We start from the raw sequence: 14,466 nt of genomic DNA, 5'->3' as shown, positions 1-14,466 counted from the left end.
GAGCTGCTGTGGACGGGGCGGGGGGACTTCTTGGGGGAGCCCCGCCTGCCTCCCTCTGAACTGTTACCACACCGAACGCAATCCTATTCGTAGCCGACACATCTTTTAAACGCGACCTTTGTGTGTAATCTTGTTTTCCCAACTAAATTATAAATTATTTCAGGTCAGGAATACACTTTTCCCTTTAGTCTGCCACGTGGGTGAATCATCGCACGGTTCACGCACACACACTCGGGTAGAAGTGAGTTAATTAACCAATGGTTCGCAGCAGCCCTGGTTCGGGCGTTTTCACCCGGCGCACAGCCCTCAGGAATGCAATCACGAGGCAATTAGAGAGCCGTGCGAGGAAATCTGTAATCAACTCCCGCTCGGGATGAGGTAGAGGCTGCTCCGAGCGCAGCCTCGGTCTGTGGTCGTGGCTGTCGAGGAGGGTAACCAACCTGCCGGCCCTCGCGGGCCACACCCTGGCTGGCTTAGTGGGCCTGCTCTGGAGACTGGAATCCGGGGGACTCCCAGGCTCCAGCCAGCCTGCCTCGGCATGTCAGAGGGGAGCAGCTGGGGACCGGTGGGCTTGGAAGCGATAAACGGGGCCCTCCAGGAAAGGAGGGGGTGTCTCCACTCGGATCCAGCCTCTAATGCTGCTCAAACTTGTGCTCCGCTGGTCCCCGTGCGGTGATCAGAGTGATCAGAGAGGCGTCGATCAGAGCCTTCCCCTCAATTAACCCTGCGTCACTGGGTGGCGGCCTATGGAAAGGTAGAAACTGGCGCTGAGGTTGTCAGGAGGTCGCTGGGAACTCAATACAACCAACCAGGTCAGAGCCAGATCGGTAACCAACTGCACCCAGGATCTAGGCCGTCAAACCCTCCAAAGGGAGCGCCCCACCCCCACTCCCGCTGCATTCTGGAACGCGTAGTTCCCGAATGGGTGAGACCTGTGAGCACCGAAGAGGAATAACAAGAGCGGGGCACCCTGGGAGTCGCGGGCGCGCCGCCGCGGAGACTCCCGGAAGACGGACGCACGGTGCATTCTGGGACTTGAAGTCCACGGGGGCCTCCACGATGGAACCCGGTCCTGGGAGTGGAGCGCCGCAGACTGCCTGGGCACAGCCTGCTGGATGTTGTAGTTCTAGTGCCCAGCCGCTCCGGACGTTCCTGGGAAACATGGCCCATAAGGGACTACAAGTTCCAGGAGCCCCTGCTCAGACATCAGGGAGGGCGGGGCCGGAGTTGGGGTGCCGCCTCCTCTGCAACGCCCGGGCTGGAGTCTTAGAACCCAGGGCCCATAGGGGTCCCCGCGGCCGCCGGGATGCAGAAATACGAGAAACTGGAGAAGATTGGGGAAGGTAATGGAACCACGAGATGTTCCTGCCAGGTCTTCTGCAGACCCTTCAGCATTCTTTGCAGCCCTGGCTCCCCTCAGCAATCAATACCAGCAGGCTCCGACCTCAGCACTGGCAGCAGCCCTGGCCGCTGAGCCCAGCCTCCGTACAGACACCAATTTCCCCGTTATCATTTCCCCTAGACGCCCACCCCCAGCCTGTAGATCTGACCTCCCAACCGCGGCACTTTCTGCATTTCCCACTCCTAGCTTCAGCACCACTTGCAAACCTCCACCCTAGCTTCAGTTCGCCGAACACCCCCAGTCTCAACATTTTTGCAGGCCCTCATTTCTCTCCCAGACTCATCACTCTTCCCAGACCCTTCTGATGGACTGCCATCATTATAGATTTCTGTTCGGAAGATTCTCCCTCCTACTAGGACCCTTGACCCTCTGATGACACCTTCTTGTACTTCCCTACCAACCACATCCTCACTCACAAAGCTGGCCTTCACCATGAAACCTTTCCCTTGCACACTCAAGTGCTGCTCTCATTCCCGAGAGATTTCCTGGAGAGAGAAGATAGCCATCCTTTCACTTACCCATGACCTCCTTCCTTCAGGTACCTATGGAACAGTGTTCAAGGCCAAAAACCGGGAGACCCATGAGATTGTGGCTCTGAAGCGAGTGAGGCTGGATGATGATGATGAGGTAGGATCAGGACATGGCCGGTGGGGGTCGAGATCTGGACTGGATGGTCTGTGACTGTTGCCCCCTGGCTCCTTCCCTTGTGTAGGGTGTACCAAGTTCAGCACTCCGGGAGATCTGCCTACTCAAGGAACTGAAGCACAAGAACATCGTCAGGTGTGTGCTCTGCAGATGTTGCCTGTGTTGGCTGGTTGGAGGAGTTAGAGGCCTCATGTTGGACTGGGCTGGTATTGGGGTGTTAGGGACCATCCATGAACCTGGCTGAGCTCTTCTTTCTCTCTAGGCTTCATGATGTCCTGCATAGTGACAAGAAGCTGACTTTGGTTTTTGAGTTCTGTGATCAGGTGAAAGAGAGGCTGTGGGGTGGGGTGGGAGGTGATCTTGAGAGGTTAGAGGTCCACACTGAAGATAAAGTCTGTCTCTCATCCCTTTCTAGGACCTGAAGAAGTATTTTGACAGCTGCAATGGTGACCTGGACCCTGAGATAGTGAAGGTGAGGAGACGGGGGGCCTGGGGACTCCTGGAGGCTGGAGTGGGGCTATATATACTGTAGGTACTTCAGGAGTGCACAGTTGGAGTATGAGAGGAACCTTGTTTATGCCTTCCAGAAACCTCCAGGCTTAGTGGGCATGTACCTTTATTTTATTTTAGTTTTTTCTTTTTTCTCTCCTTTTTTTTTTAAATTTAAATTTTTGTGTGGTTTTGTTTTGTTTTGTTTTTTTGTTGTTGTGAGGCTTGAATTCAGGGGCTGGGCACCATCCCTGAGCTTTTTCGCTCAAGGCTAGTGCTCTCCATTTTGAACCACAGCACCACTTCTGGGTTTCTGGCAGTTAATTTCACAGACTTTCCTGCCTGGTCTGGCTTTGAACCTGGACCCTCAGATCTCAGCCTCCTGAGTAGCTGGGATTACAGGTGTGAGCCACTGGTGCTTTTTGACAGTACCACTCTGACGTCAATGATTTTATTTGTATTCAATAGATAAGGAAACTCCTAGGTAAACATTCATTCAACTGATACCAGCTGGGCCTGATGATAAACACCTGTAGTCCCAGCACCCTGGAGACTGAGGCTGGAGGATCATTAAGTTTGAGGCAGGATGATCCTACCTCAGAAGCCAAACCAAAGCAATACTTGCTGAATGTTTCACTGTGTACCAGGCACTGTTCTAGGCTCAACACCAATTTCCTTAGCCCAGGTTCTCAGGAAGTCAGCTCCTGAATTACTACAGCACTATACTGTAGATTGTTGATGTATGTGGTGTATGCTGGGGTACAGCCACACAGGGAAGGAAGAAAGGGAGGAAGGCCTGCCAGCCAGCCTGTAAGGCCCAGAATGGCGGGAGCAGAACCGCAATAGCCAGGCTGGGAAGGTGGCTCAGTTGTAGAGCGCTTGCCTTGCATGCATGAGGCCCTGGGTTCGATTATTCAGCACCACATAAGCAGAAAAAGCCAGACATGGTGCTGTGGCTCAAGTGGTAGAGCGCTCACCTTGAGCTGAAGAGCTTAGGGACAGCGCCAGACCCACGACTGACAAAAAAAAAAAAAAAAAAAACCGCAATGGCCAGTGCCTTGCAACAAGAGGCCGCGAGAGTGGCTGGGTGGTGCTCCGCTGAGCGGAAGTTGGGTGGGAGATAGGGAACAGCATGAGATGAGGAAGGAGCAAGGCCAGCTTTAGGGTACAGCCTCTTACCCAGGATGTTGGGGGGGTGCGTGTGCGCGCACACGCATGCGTGTGTGTGCATGTGTGTGTGTGCGCATGGGCACACACGCGTGCACAAGTGTGCTAGAACTTGGCCTGGAACTCAGTACCTGGGCACTGACGTATAGTTTTTATTCTCAAGGCTGACTCTACCACTTGAGCCACAGCTCTGTTTTTTATTTATTTATTTTTGTCGGTCGTGGGGCTTGAACTCTGGGCCTGGGTGCTGTCCCTGTGCTCTTCAGCTAAAGGCGAGCCCTCTACCACTTGAGCCACAGCGCCACTTCTGGTTTTCTAGTGGTTTATTGGAGATAGGAGCCTCACGGACTTTCCTGCCCAGGCTGGCTTTGAACCATGATCCTCAGATCTCAGCCTCCTAAGTAGCTAGGATTACAGGCCTGAGCCACCAGCGCCCGGCCACAGCTCTGTTTTTTAACTTAAAATTTTTATTGTTATTATAAAGGTGATGTACAGAGGGATTACAGTTATACTTTCAGCTTTTAGCTGGCTAATTGGAGGTAAACGTCTCATGGACTTTCCTGTCCAGGCTAACCTTGAACTGGGATCCTCAGATCTCAGCTCCACAAATAGCTAGGATTACAAGGGTGAGTCACTGACATCTGGTTCACCCAGGGCGCTGACTCCCATCTTCTCTGCCTCTTTCCAGTCATTCCTATTCCAGCTTCTGAAAGGCCTGGGATTCTGTCACAGCCGCAACGTGTTACACAGGGACCTGAAGCCCCAGAACCTTCTCATAAACAGGGTACTGCTCTGGGGGCAGGGAGGAAGGACACAGGCTGGAGCTGGGGTTTTGGAGCTCTAAGTTGGGCAGGATTGGAGAATGGGGGCTGGAGCCTGCTTCAGCTGGTTCCAGAGCCCCTTCTCCATGTGCCCTCCCATTTCCCCTCAGAATGGGGAGCTGAAATTGGCTGATTTCGGCTTGGCTCGAGCCTTCGGCATCCCAGTCCGCTGTTACTCCGCTGAGGTGAGCCTAGGAGATGGGATATGGGCTGAGTCCCAGCGGGCCTCTCTTCCCTGCGCAAGGGTCCTGTGACAGCACTGTCTGATTTCCTCTCCCCGCTAAGCCTGCTCCAACCTTGCTCCTAGCTCTCTGAGTGGGGGGTCCCTGTGGGTGGGTTCTTCTCTAGGTGGTCACTCTGTGGTACCGCCCACCGGATGTCCTCTTTGGGGCCAAGCTGTACTCCACGTCCATCGACATGTGGTCAGCCGGCTGCATCTTTGCAGGTGATGTGCGGGACTCTGTAGAGGGACTTGTTTTTCCCATTTGGGTTGACAAATGGGGTCTAGAGGGTCCGCTATGGAGGAAGAGAGTGGGGATCCTGGGGCTGGGCTGGCAGGCACAGGGCACCTCCGAGCAAGAGGGGCTTCATGTGTCATGGCTTCTCCCCTCTCTTCCTCTCAGAGCTGGCCAATGCTGGGCGGCCTCTTTTCCCTGGCAACGATGTTGATGACCAACTGAAGAGGATCTTCCGATATCCTTTCGCTTCCCTGACCCTTCTGTCTTTGCTCTGCCATCTTTATCTTCTTTCTGGAAGGGGTGTGGTTGGGAGCTTGGACCAAGAGTGAGCCAAGTGATAGCTGGGCCAAGAGGAGAATCTGGGGCTTCTGAGGGTGGAGAGCTGCACACTGTAGGAAAGGAGGGCCCCGTTGGGGAGGCTGCTGAAAGACAGAGGTGAATCCTTAGGATAAAGCAGCCAGGACAAGCTAGGCCCCAGTGGCTCACGCCTATTATCCTAGCTACTCAGGAGGCTGAGATCTGAGGATCATGGTTCAAAGCTAGCCCAGGCAAGGCCATGAGACTCTTATCTCCAATAAACCACTCAGAAAACTAGAGTGGGGCCGGGAATGTGGCTCAGTGGTAGAGTGCTTGCTTTGCATGCATGAAGCCCTGGGTTCAATTCCTCAGCACCACATAAACACAAAAAGCCAAAAGTGGTGCTATGGGTCAAGTGGTAGAGTGCTAACCTTGAGCAAAAGAAGCTCAGGGACAGTGCCCAGACCCAAAGCCAAAGCCCCAGGACTGGAAAAAAAAAAAAGAAAAAGAAAAGCAGAAGTGGTGCTGTGGCTTAAGTGGTAGAGTGCTCGCCTTGAGCTGAAGATCTGAGGGACAGCACCCAGGCCCTGAGTTCAAGCCCCATGATGGGTTAAAAAAAAAAAAAAAAAAAAAAGGGAGGACAGGGCAAGCAGTCTGTGAGAGAACACCTGGCTCTGGACACACACAGCGGAGGCTGGGCTGGCTTGCACACTGGGCAGGCGTGATGAACGCGCTGCTCACACGCTGGGCTGGGGTGGAGGGCGGAGGGGAGGCAGGTGTAAGGGTTCTGGCCCAGGAAGGAAGACCGCTTCACACCCTGCTTCTTGAGGTGCAGAAGCACCCTTCCTCATGAGTGACCCTTGACCCCATGGACACGCTGCTAGGGACACCCACTGAAGAGCAGTGGCCTGCCATGACCAAGCTGCCAGACTATAAGGTGTGCCTGGGTGTGGAGCAGGGAAAAGGTGATGGCTCACGATGGTCCCTTTGGCCATTGCAGTCTTACTCCCTGGCCTGATTCTCCCTACTTTTCTGCAGCCCTACCCGATGTACCCAGCCACCACGTCCCTGGTGAACGTCGTGCCCAAGCTCAATGCCACGGGGAGGGACTTGTTGCAGGTAGGGTGCCCAGGAAGGAAGGATGGGATGCTTGTCCGGCGGAACTATGGGAAGGAGGGGCTCCACGAGAACCTGATGAAGCCTGAGCCTCCCCGCCTTTCCTCCATCTCCAGAACCTCCTGAAATGTAATCCTGTGCAGCGCATCTCAGCAGAGGAGGCCCTGCAGCACCCCTACTTCTCTGACTTCTGCCCCCCCTAGGTCCTGGGACCCCTGGCTGCCAGGCAGGGGCCTGGCCTATTTAAGCCCCCCTCCTGGGAGGGGAGGAAGAGTGGGGGATGGTGTGGGGTGCTGAGCACCAGCTGTGCTGGGTCCAGCCAGGGCCCAGGTGCCCTGGACCACAGTTTTCACTCCTTCCATGGACTTATTTAATTTCATAAATTGGCTCCTTTCCCACAGTCTGCTGATGTGGTGGTGGGGTGGCTTTGAACGGGACTGGGGTGGGGGCCCTGCTCCCCCAACCATGCCCCCCCCAGACACCCCCAACTGTCTACTCTTCTGTAGCCTGAGCAGGAGGCCATGGCCTTCGCCCCGCCCTCCTCCCCGCTAGGGTCAGAGCAGGCTGCCTCCCCCACACTCCTAGCTGGCCTGCCTCCCTCGGCCAGGAGGACAGCACCTGGCATCTGTGAGGAAAGACGGGCGGGGGGGGGGGGGACGGGGGACTAAGGGCCTGGCCTCTCCCTGTGGTTCTCCCCAGTTCATGTGGACCCTTCACTTTATGGCAGGAGAGACCCAAAGATGTGATTCTGCTGGAAAACTAAGGGAGTATAGGAGAGGTATTCCCAGTGGAATCACATCATTGTTGGCCAAGGCCCAGTGTGTGCTTCCAGGTACGTGCAGGGGGAGTGGAAGTCCCTCCTGCCCAAACTAGGGCCTTCAGCTCCTCATGGGGAGGTTGGGCAAAGCGAATTGGAGCCACAGTTGGTCCTAAATGTGAGAAAAGGAATCATGACCTTGAAAGGCAGGCCAGCGGGCAGCTCCTGTTCTCAGCTGTGGCACCGCCCTTTGTGCTCACCCCGCCTCTCTTCCTCTGCACTGGGCTCTAGGCTGCGCTTCCTCTAACTATATGCTGGGAATGTAGTCGGTGCCTGCAGTCACTGGGTGCTCAGCTCTCTTCACAAGTCTGATTCCCACTGAGGTACAAATGGCTGATAATCCTCTTCCCTCCCCTTCTCAGGGAGACACGGACCAGGGTCCCTCCTAAATTTCAGATGGATGAAGTCTGGCAGAGGACTCCTCAGGGAGGCCTGACCTCTGCCCTACAAGACCAACAACTCAGGCACATACATTAGGGCTTTATTTGGGCCAAGACATCAAAAACATCGATTGGACACGTCCAGAATATCCAGGTCCCAGAGAGCAGGTCTAGAGCCGTGTGACAAGGTAGCAGGTGCGATGGGAGGCAGAGAGAGTCTTGGTGACAGCACCGGGAGGAGTGGGAGGCCTGGCGGGACAAGGCAGCACTGAGGCAGGAAAACATCCTGCCCTACCCTCCGTGACCTTAGCCGAGCGGGGCATTTTGTGTTACCTGTGGCTCAGGCTGAGGGGCGGAACATGGGCCCGATAGCTGTCCAGCCCTTCCTGACACTGGAAGGGAAAGGTTCAGAGGTGAAGAGGACTCCACCTTCCTTCTGTCTAGCCCCTCCCCTCCCAGGATCAGCCAAGATCACTGCACTTGTAGGCCAAGTCTTGGTTTGGGTTGGGCCTTGCTCCCTGCTGAGAGTGGCAGGTAGGGAGGGAAAGGGGCTGTTACCTGATTGGTGCTGGAATGCCTTTGGGAGCGCCTTTGGTTCCAGACATAGCCCAGGACTCTGTCATGGAGCACCTGGAAGTGGCAAGAAGACACGGCCAACACCACTCTTCCCCCTGGCCCTGCCCCCCCCCCCCCAGCCAGATGGAGCCCCGCCCACCTCACAGAGGAAGTCCAGGATCTCCAGGATGGTGAGCAGGCTGGCCCCAATGAACAGCCCCATCTGGCCCCCAATGTCTCCTGTAGAGGCCGAGCAGGTCAGCTCCCCGCCACCTGGGGCTCCCTGCTCCCCCCCCATCCCCGGACCCTGATGCTCTGCACACACCCAGCAGCTCTGACATTTCATAGGCTTTCTTCTGCTCCACCATCTCGTAGTTAAGGGCCTCAAAGAAGATGTCCAGAACTAGCACATTCTCCCTGGAGGACATGAAAGGCTTGGCCGTTCACTGGACCTCACCCACCTCTGCCCCTTCGGCCAACTACGAGCAACCAATGGGGGGTGGGGGGAGAGTCTCCGACTCCTTTCAAGAACCCTGGGCCACCAGCCACTGGCTCACACCTGTAATCCTAGCTGCTCAGGAGGCTGAGATAGGAGGATCGCGGGTCCAAGACAGCAGGGGCAGGAAAGTCCATGAGACTCTTATTTCCAACGAACCCCACAAGAGATGGAAATGGAACTGTGGCTCAAGTGGGGGAGCACTAGCCTTGAGCACAAAAACTGAGGGACCCCGCCCCAGGCCCAGACTTCAAGCCCAGCACCAAAAATAAAAATAGAGGAAAAAATAGACACCCCAAACCCCTGGGCCATTTCCATGCCCTGGGTTGGATGTTCTGGCAGTTTGTCTGGAGCTTATGAGTACAGAGAGTCAGGTCCAGCCCGATGATGCGTTCTCCACCAGGGCCCCGTGTGCCCGCGAGGGCCCCGTCCGGCCGGGCACTCACGCGATGTAGGCCTCGCTGCGGTTGTATTTCCGGGCCAGGTAGCGCGCGGCGGCGCGGCTGGGGATCCGCACCATGGAGAGCTCCTTGGCGTAGCGCGTGGCGGCGCACGGGTTGGGGCAGGCGCAGGCGTCCTTCCGCAGCATGGCGTCTGCGAGCCGCACAGGCCGGTCAGGGCGGCGGCCCGGTGGGGCGGGGTGGGGTCTGGGGGGCCGGGGGACCTCGGTTCTCACCCAGGGCTGGGCTGGCGCAGTCCTTGTACTGCTGGGGGCTGCACACGGGCGCGCTGCCTGGGGAGCGCAGCGAGCGGGCTCAGCTCCGGGAGCTCCGGGAGCCCCAGCGCCTCCCCACGGCGCACCGAGATCCGGCCTCTTACCGGGCATGTGCATCATGCGACAACCGCACTTCCGAGCCACGTAGCGGGTCTCGCAGGTCAAGCGACACCCTACTAGGCTATAAGGCAGGCTTGGGGTGGGGGGCCCCAGGGGGTCAGAGGGCTCCGGATCTAAGTCAGGATCCAGAAACACCGAGCTGCAGTCGCCCCAGGGCGGTGGCAGGAAGCTCAGCTGTGGAGGAAGGGGTTAGGGAGGCTCTGGGAGAGGAGGTCACTGGCGTCAGGTCACCTGGGGAGAGGCCAGGCCCCGCACAGGGAGGGGAGCTCACCCGCTGCTGCTGGCAAGACACAAAAGTCTGGTGACCAGGGGGTGCCCCAAAGCCCAGCTGGTCGATGGCAGGGGGCTCTTCCTGGCTATGGATGTGCACACGGATCCCGGCCTCAAAAGGGGTCTCTTCTGAGGAAGGGGGTGAGGCTTGAGATCCTCCCCGACACACACCAAGACTTCCCTTCACAGCCCAGCCCCCCCTCCCCTATCCACCCCCACTCTTGTGCAGTACTGGGGCTTGAACTCCTGGCTCTGACCCTTAGCTTTTTTTGCTCAAAGCCAGCATGCTACCACTTGAGCCACAACTCCCCTTCTAGTTTTTTGGTGGTTAATTGGAGTCTTGCTGGACTTTGGTGCCCAGTTGGCTTTAAACAGTGATCCTCAGATCTCAGCCTCCCCAGTGTGTAGCTAGGATTACAGACCTGAGCCACCTGCACCCATGCACCTCCCCTCTCCTCCTAGTTTCTAGCACCCCTTCTATGCCTCCAGCCTCCCAGTGCACCCCACCCTGCTCCCCATGGGCAGACCCCCAGCCTCATGCATTCATTCCTCTCCACACCCCCCTCCCCTGGAGCCCCTCACGTGTGCCCTACCCACGTCCTTCCACACTGGAAGGTACTCCTCTTGCTGCACGTCCAGCATGATCTCCAACCCATTGCCAGCGCCGCCCTTGGGAGTGGTGAGCAGCTCTGCCCCCTGGGCACCAGAGTTGAACGTGTAGCACTGCCCCATCCGGGTGAAGATCTGGGAGGAGCCCGAGACCAAGTGACAGCTGGCCCTCAGGCTAGCAAGTGGCATGGGAACTCCGGTTGGAACTCTGAAGCCCACGTCTCCATGGCTCCAGTCTCACAGATAGACATGGTAGTTGGGAAACTCTCGCCACCACCCCCCTCATCTATTACTCTACCGCCTTTCCCCCTCCCACCAAAGCCCAGGGTACCGCCCTGTGGGGGCAAAGGGAAGTGGGCCGGTTGCCCTCCTCTGGGACTGGCAGAATAACAATGGGGCAGGGTCCTTTCCTCCTGGCAGAACATTCTCGGCTGACATGCCCGCTCCCCAGGAGCAGGGACTCAAGGCTCATTCTTGGGCTTGCAGTCTGACGTTGCTGCACAATGGGCACACAGGGCAGGGCCCTGCAAGAGGGCCATTCCCTCGGCTGGACGGAATAGCCTGCTGGGGCAGGGGGCCTATGTCTTCAGGGAGGAAGGAATGCCCAGCCGGGGGGTGGGGGGTCAGGGTTCCCTGACTGAAGGGGTGCTCGGGCTGACAAGGCAGCCAGCTCACCATGGTGAAGTTCTCTGGCCCACACGGCTGGCCACGATAGCGGCAGTCCAGAAGCATGTCCTCCAGGGAGTGGCCGGCGCGGGCATAGAGCTGTGCCATGTCAAACGTGGGGCTGGGCATGAAGCCGGGTGGTGCAGGAGGCTGGCCCAGGGCACGCAGGAAGGCAGCGTGCTCGGCCGGGTCCAGGCCCAGGAGCGCAGTCCCGGCCCAGTGCAGGTCGTTGGGTGTGAGGCGGGAGCGGCGCAGGGGGTTGATGTTGCACAGGGTGACGGCGGGGAAGGTGAGCCGGTGGCTCTCCCGCTTCTCCAGGGCGGTCTCGTGGTGGAACTCCCTATAGTAGTGCACTCGCTCAGCCACCTGGTAGAGGAAGGCCGCCAGCGACAGGAGCAGGGCTGTGGCCCATAGCCCTCTGTGCAGGGTCGGACTCCCAGGGCTGAAGACGTGCCCCAGCCCGTGCAAGGTGCAGTTGCCGGCGAACACCCGGATGTCCGAGGCTGGCCGGCGGGCTTCCTCCAGCCCTGCGGAGGGCTTCATGGCTACAACCTGGGAAGGGGCGCTTGGAAGCAGAGCGAGGGAGGGTAGGTTGGAAGGCTGGTCAAGACAGAATTCAGGCGTCCAGGCAGGTAAGGAAAGCAGATAGAGTGGAAGCAAGGAGAGGAGAGGCTGGGAGAGGAGCGAATGACAGAGGCGGGGAGGCACTGGCCTGCTGGGTTGATGGGCCTGGTGGTCCAGCCAGGCTGGGTCTAGATCGCGCAGCAGCTCTGCTGTGCTGTGCTGTGCCGCGCCGTGCCGTGGCTCTGTCCGAGGCAGCGATGCAGGTAGGGGTTGTGGAGCTGTGTGGAGTTAGAGCTGCAGCAGAGGATTGAGTTTCAGCAGCGAGGGGGGAAAGGGGACCAGGAGAGAAGTCGGGGGGGGGCAGGGGAGGTCCCTGGGGCCCAGGCTGAGCCATTAGTGCAGAGTGGGGGGCGGGCACTGCTGTCAGAGATGAGAGGCGCCAGGAGGAAACCGCAGCGGTCTTGGGCACAAGTTGCCAGCCCGGAGACACACTGGGGTGGAGGGGTGCCTTTGGGACCCTCGAGGTCTCCTTGAAGTCACTGTACAGCAGGCCTGCTGGTCAGCTGCTGACCCTTTGTCCAGTCCCTCTCTCCTTTTGTTTCTCCTGTCTTCCCATGACCCCCGTCTGGGATCATTTGTTCTTTCTCAGAATGGACTTGGCCCCTCACCAAGCTGGAGAGTGGTGGGACTTGGCAGGGGCCCAGGTCTTCCTCCTGTGCCCCCAGCACCCCAGACTACCCTGGATGCCAAGGGCCCCTGCATCAGGGGTGTTCTGCGTTCTGTGTGGCCCTGTCCCCCTAAGGTGTCCCACCCCACCTCTCTAATAACAGCCACCCCAGGAACAGGGGCGCTCTATGTCTCGGTCTTGCTCTTTCATGGGATAGACCTACAAGTCCCTGGAAAGTGGCAGCATCCCACTGCATTAGGGGATGTGTTGGGTAACCACAGGCCCCGAGGGCCACGCAGCAGTGCTGGCTGCTATGTGTATCACATCAGCCTCCAGAAATAGAACCGCGGGGTCAAGAGGCCACCGCCTTTACAATCTGATAGATGTGGCCCCCTCTCCACGGCACCTAAGCGACCTTGCGTGGCCACCAGTATCGGGGAGGGAGTGTCTGTTCTGAACGGGGACTCCACGCCCTTGAGCCGGCTTGCTTGTCCTCCAGAGAGCACAGCCACTTGTGATGGTGGAGGGAATTCCTCAGCAGCTGGAAGAGACTTCCAGAAACAGCCACTGGCCACAAGGTTAGTGCTAGCTGGCCCCAAGTGAGACAAGGAGCAGCTCAGAGCCAAGGAGCCCCAGGGAGGCCCCGCGCAGGGCACTGCCTGCCAGGCCTGGCCGGTCACGCCCAGCGCTGTCCTGAATGTTCATGTGCCCCGCGTGTCAGGAAACCGGGCAGCACTTCCCTGGATGCCCGCAGAAGCAAGCTTACCTCCACTAGCTCACGGAGGCGCATTGCTACCCCGTTTCTCTGAAAAGCAGTGGGGGCCTCCAGATTTATGTTGGTGACCTTGTGGTGCTGCAATGCTGGTCTGCCCACTGTTCCTGACGAGCCCTCGTGTGTGTGCTTGTGTGTGTGTGTGTGTGTGTGTGGGAGGGGGTGCCCCAAGCTCAGTGGCATGGGACAAGTGTGTAACTCTCTGCAAGAAGCGTAAAGTGGCTGGGAGCACAGCTGTGCCCACTTCTCCCAACTATTGCCCCCACGATCATTCTGTTGTTTTGAATTTAGAGATAGGTAATTGGTTTCTGCAGTGCAGGCTGGCCTTGAACTCAAGATCTTTCCTGCCATACCTCCTGAGGGTTGGGATCCCAGGCATGTAGTACCTATTCAAACTCTGAGTTTTTACTTCATGGAAAACTAGCCCCATTTAATCTGGGAAGAGGCTTTCAAGATAAAGCAATCGGCAATCAGACTGCAGCTGGCCCGAGTAGCTGGCAGAGAAAGGTCAAGGTAAAGTGAGGTGGGGAGGCGGGTTGGGAGACCATCCTTAACCATCCGAAGCTGTAAGGAGCCCCCAAACCTGGCAGCCTGAGCTGGTGGCTGGGCGCGTGACATGCGAGGCACCTGGCTGGCTGGCCTGTGGGGGAGGGGCCAGGCCCAGCCAGGAAACGAAGGCCCTTCTCTGGATTGCTTTTGGAGGCGTTTACAAGCCAATTAATCCAGTGCTGGGCTTTGATCAGTCAAGAAGCAGTATACTAAACCCCAGGGCATTATGGTCCTGGGACCTGGGGGTGGCTGCCCCCACAGAAGCATCTGGTTCTAAACTGTGCCCACAAGTGGCTGAGAGTATGGATCACCTTGGTTCCTGGGGCATACCTGGGGCACTGACGCCACCTCCAGGCTGGCCTCCCAGCTTCGGCTGTCTGCTCTACCCGCACACTGTTGCCACCACTCTTGAAAGGCTAAACTACCTTTCTTTGCCATAGAAGAGGCCAAACTGTTTGGCTTGCTATGAAGTTGCAGCATTTCTTCCCCTACCCTGGGGAGGAGGGCACCCTGGAGTCCTAGAGCCTACACATGGTGGATGGGAAACAGTTCCCATTGAGAAACCAAAGCAGGCGGCCAACAGCCTTGGGGAAGGGCCGGTGCAGCCGTACAGAGACACAGGTCCTGACTTCTTGGTCATCCACCCCCAGCTCAGAGCAGGAGTCTGTCAGTGCCTCGTTCAGCTTTGGGCCAGTCTTGGCACTCAGGCAGTCTGCCCACATTCACTATGTAGGCCAGCCTGGCTCCAACTCACCATTCTTCTGCCTGGGCCTCCGGAGTGCTGAGATTACAGGCGTCTTCTTTTTTTGTTGTTGTTAGGCATGGGACTTGAACTCAGGGCCTGGATGCCGTCTCTGAGCATTTTCACTCAAGGCTAGTGCTCTACCACTT

General features: G+C 57.6%; 2 protein-coding genes across 3 annotated transcripts; one reads left to right on the top strand and one right to left on the bottom strand.

The window, feature by feature from the left end:
- Positions 1 to 1,232: 1,232 nt before the first annotated feature.
- Cdk5 (cyclin dependent kinase 5) lies at positions 1,233 to 6,811 on the top strand. Its single transcript, XM_069997082.1, has 12 exons — positions 1,233 to 1,343; positions 1,941 to 2,029; positions 2,115 to 2,182; positions 2,310 to 2,370; positions 2,463 to 2,519; positions 4,392 to 4,487; positions 4,635 to 4,709; positions 4,873 to 4,969; positions 5,148 to 5,217; positions 6,156 to 6,216; positions 6,318 to 6,398; positions 6,512 to 6,811. Exons 1-12 carry the CDS (start codon positions 1,307 to 1,309, stop codon positions 6,596 to 6,598), a joined length of 879 nt encoding a protein of 292 aa, XP_069853183.1. The 5' UTR covers positions 1,233 to 1,306; the 3' UTR covers positions 6,599 to 6,811.
- Positions 6,812 to 7,683: 872 nt separating this feature from the next.
- On the bottom strand, positions 7,684 to 11,566 carry Asic3 (acid sensing ion channel subunit 3). 2 transcript variants are annotated; one of them, XM_069997080.1, is made up of 11 exons: positions 11,033 to 11,566; positions 10,342 to 10,492; positions 9,750 to 9,877; positions 9,463 to 9,652; positions 9,320 to 9,376; positions 9,090 to 9,237; positions 8,473 to 8,564; positions 8,308 to 8,387; positions 8,151 to 8,222; positions 7,926 to 7,984; positions 7,684 to 7,841 (listed from the first exon to the last, which is right to left on the bottom strand). In XM_069997080.1, the coding sequence occupies exons 1-11, from the start codon at positions 11,564 to 11,566 to the stop codon at positions 7,763 to 7,765; spliced, it is 1,590 nt and encodes a 529-aa protein (XP_069853181.1). In that variant the 3' UTR covers positions 7,684 to 7,762. The 2 variants fall into 2 exon arrangements, with proteins under 2 accessions (XP_069853181.1, XP_069853182.1); XM_069997081.1 differs by lacking the exon at positions 7,926 to 7,984.
- Between the last annotated feature and the right edge of the window lie 2,900 nt (positions 11,567 to 14,466).

Source organism: Dipodomys merriami, unplaced genomic scaffold (genome assembly GCF_024711535.1).
Source record: "Dipodomys merriami isolate MVZ:Mamm:240054 unplaced genomic scaffold, mDipMer1.0.p SCAF_5, whole genome shotgun sequence".
NCBI lineage: Eukaryota > Metazoa > Chordata > Mammalia > Rodentia > Heteromyidae > Dipodomys > Dipodomys merriami.
The sequence above is the reverse complement of the archived record's forward strand: the minus strand, read 5'-3'. Positions and strand labels throughout refer to the sequence as shown.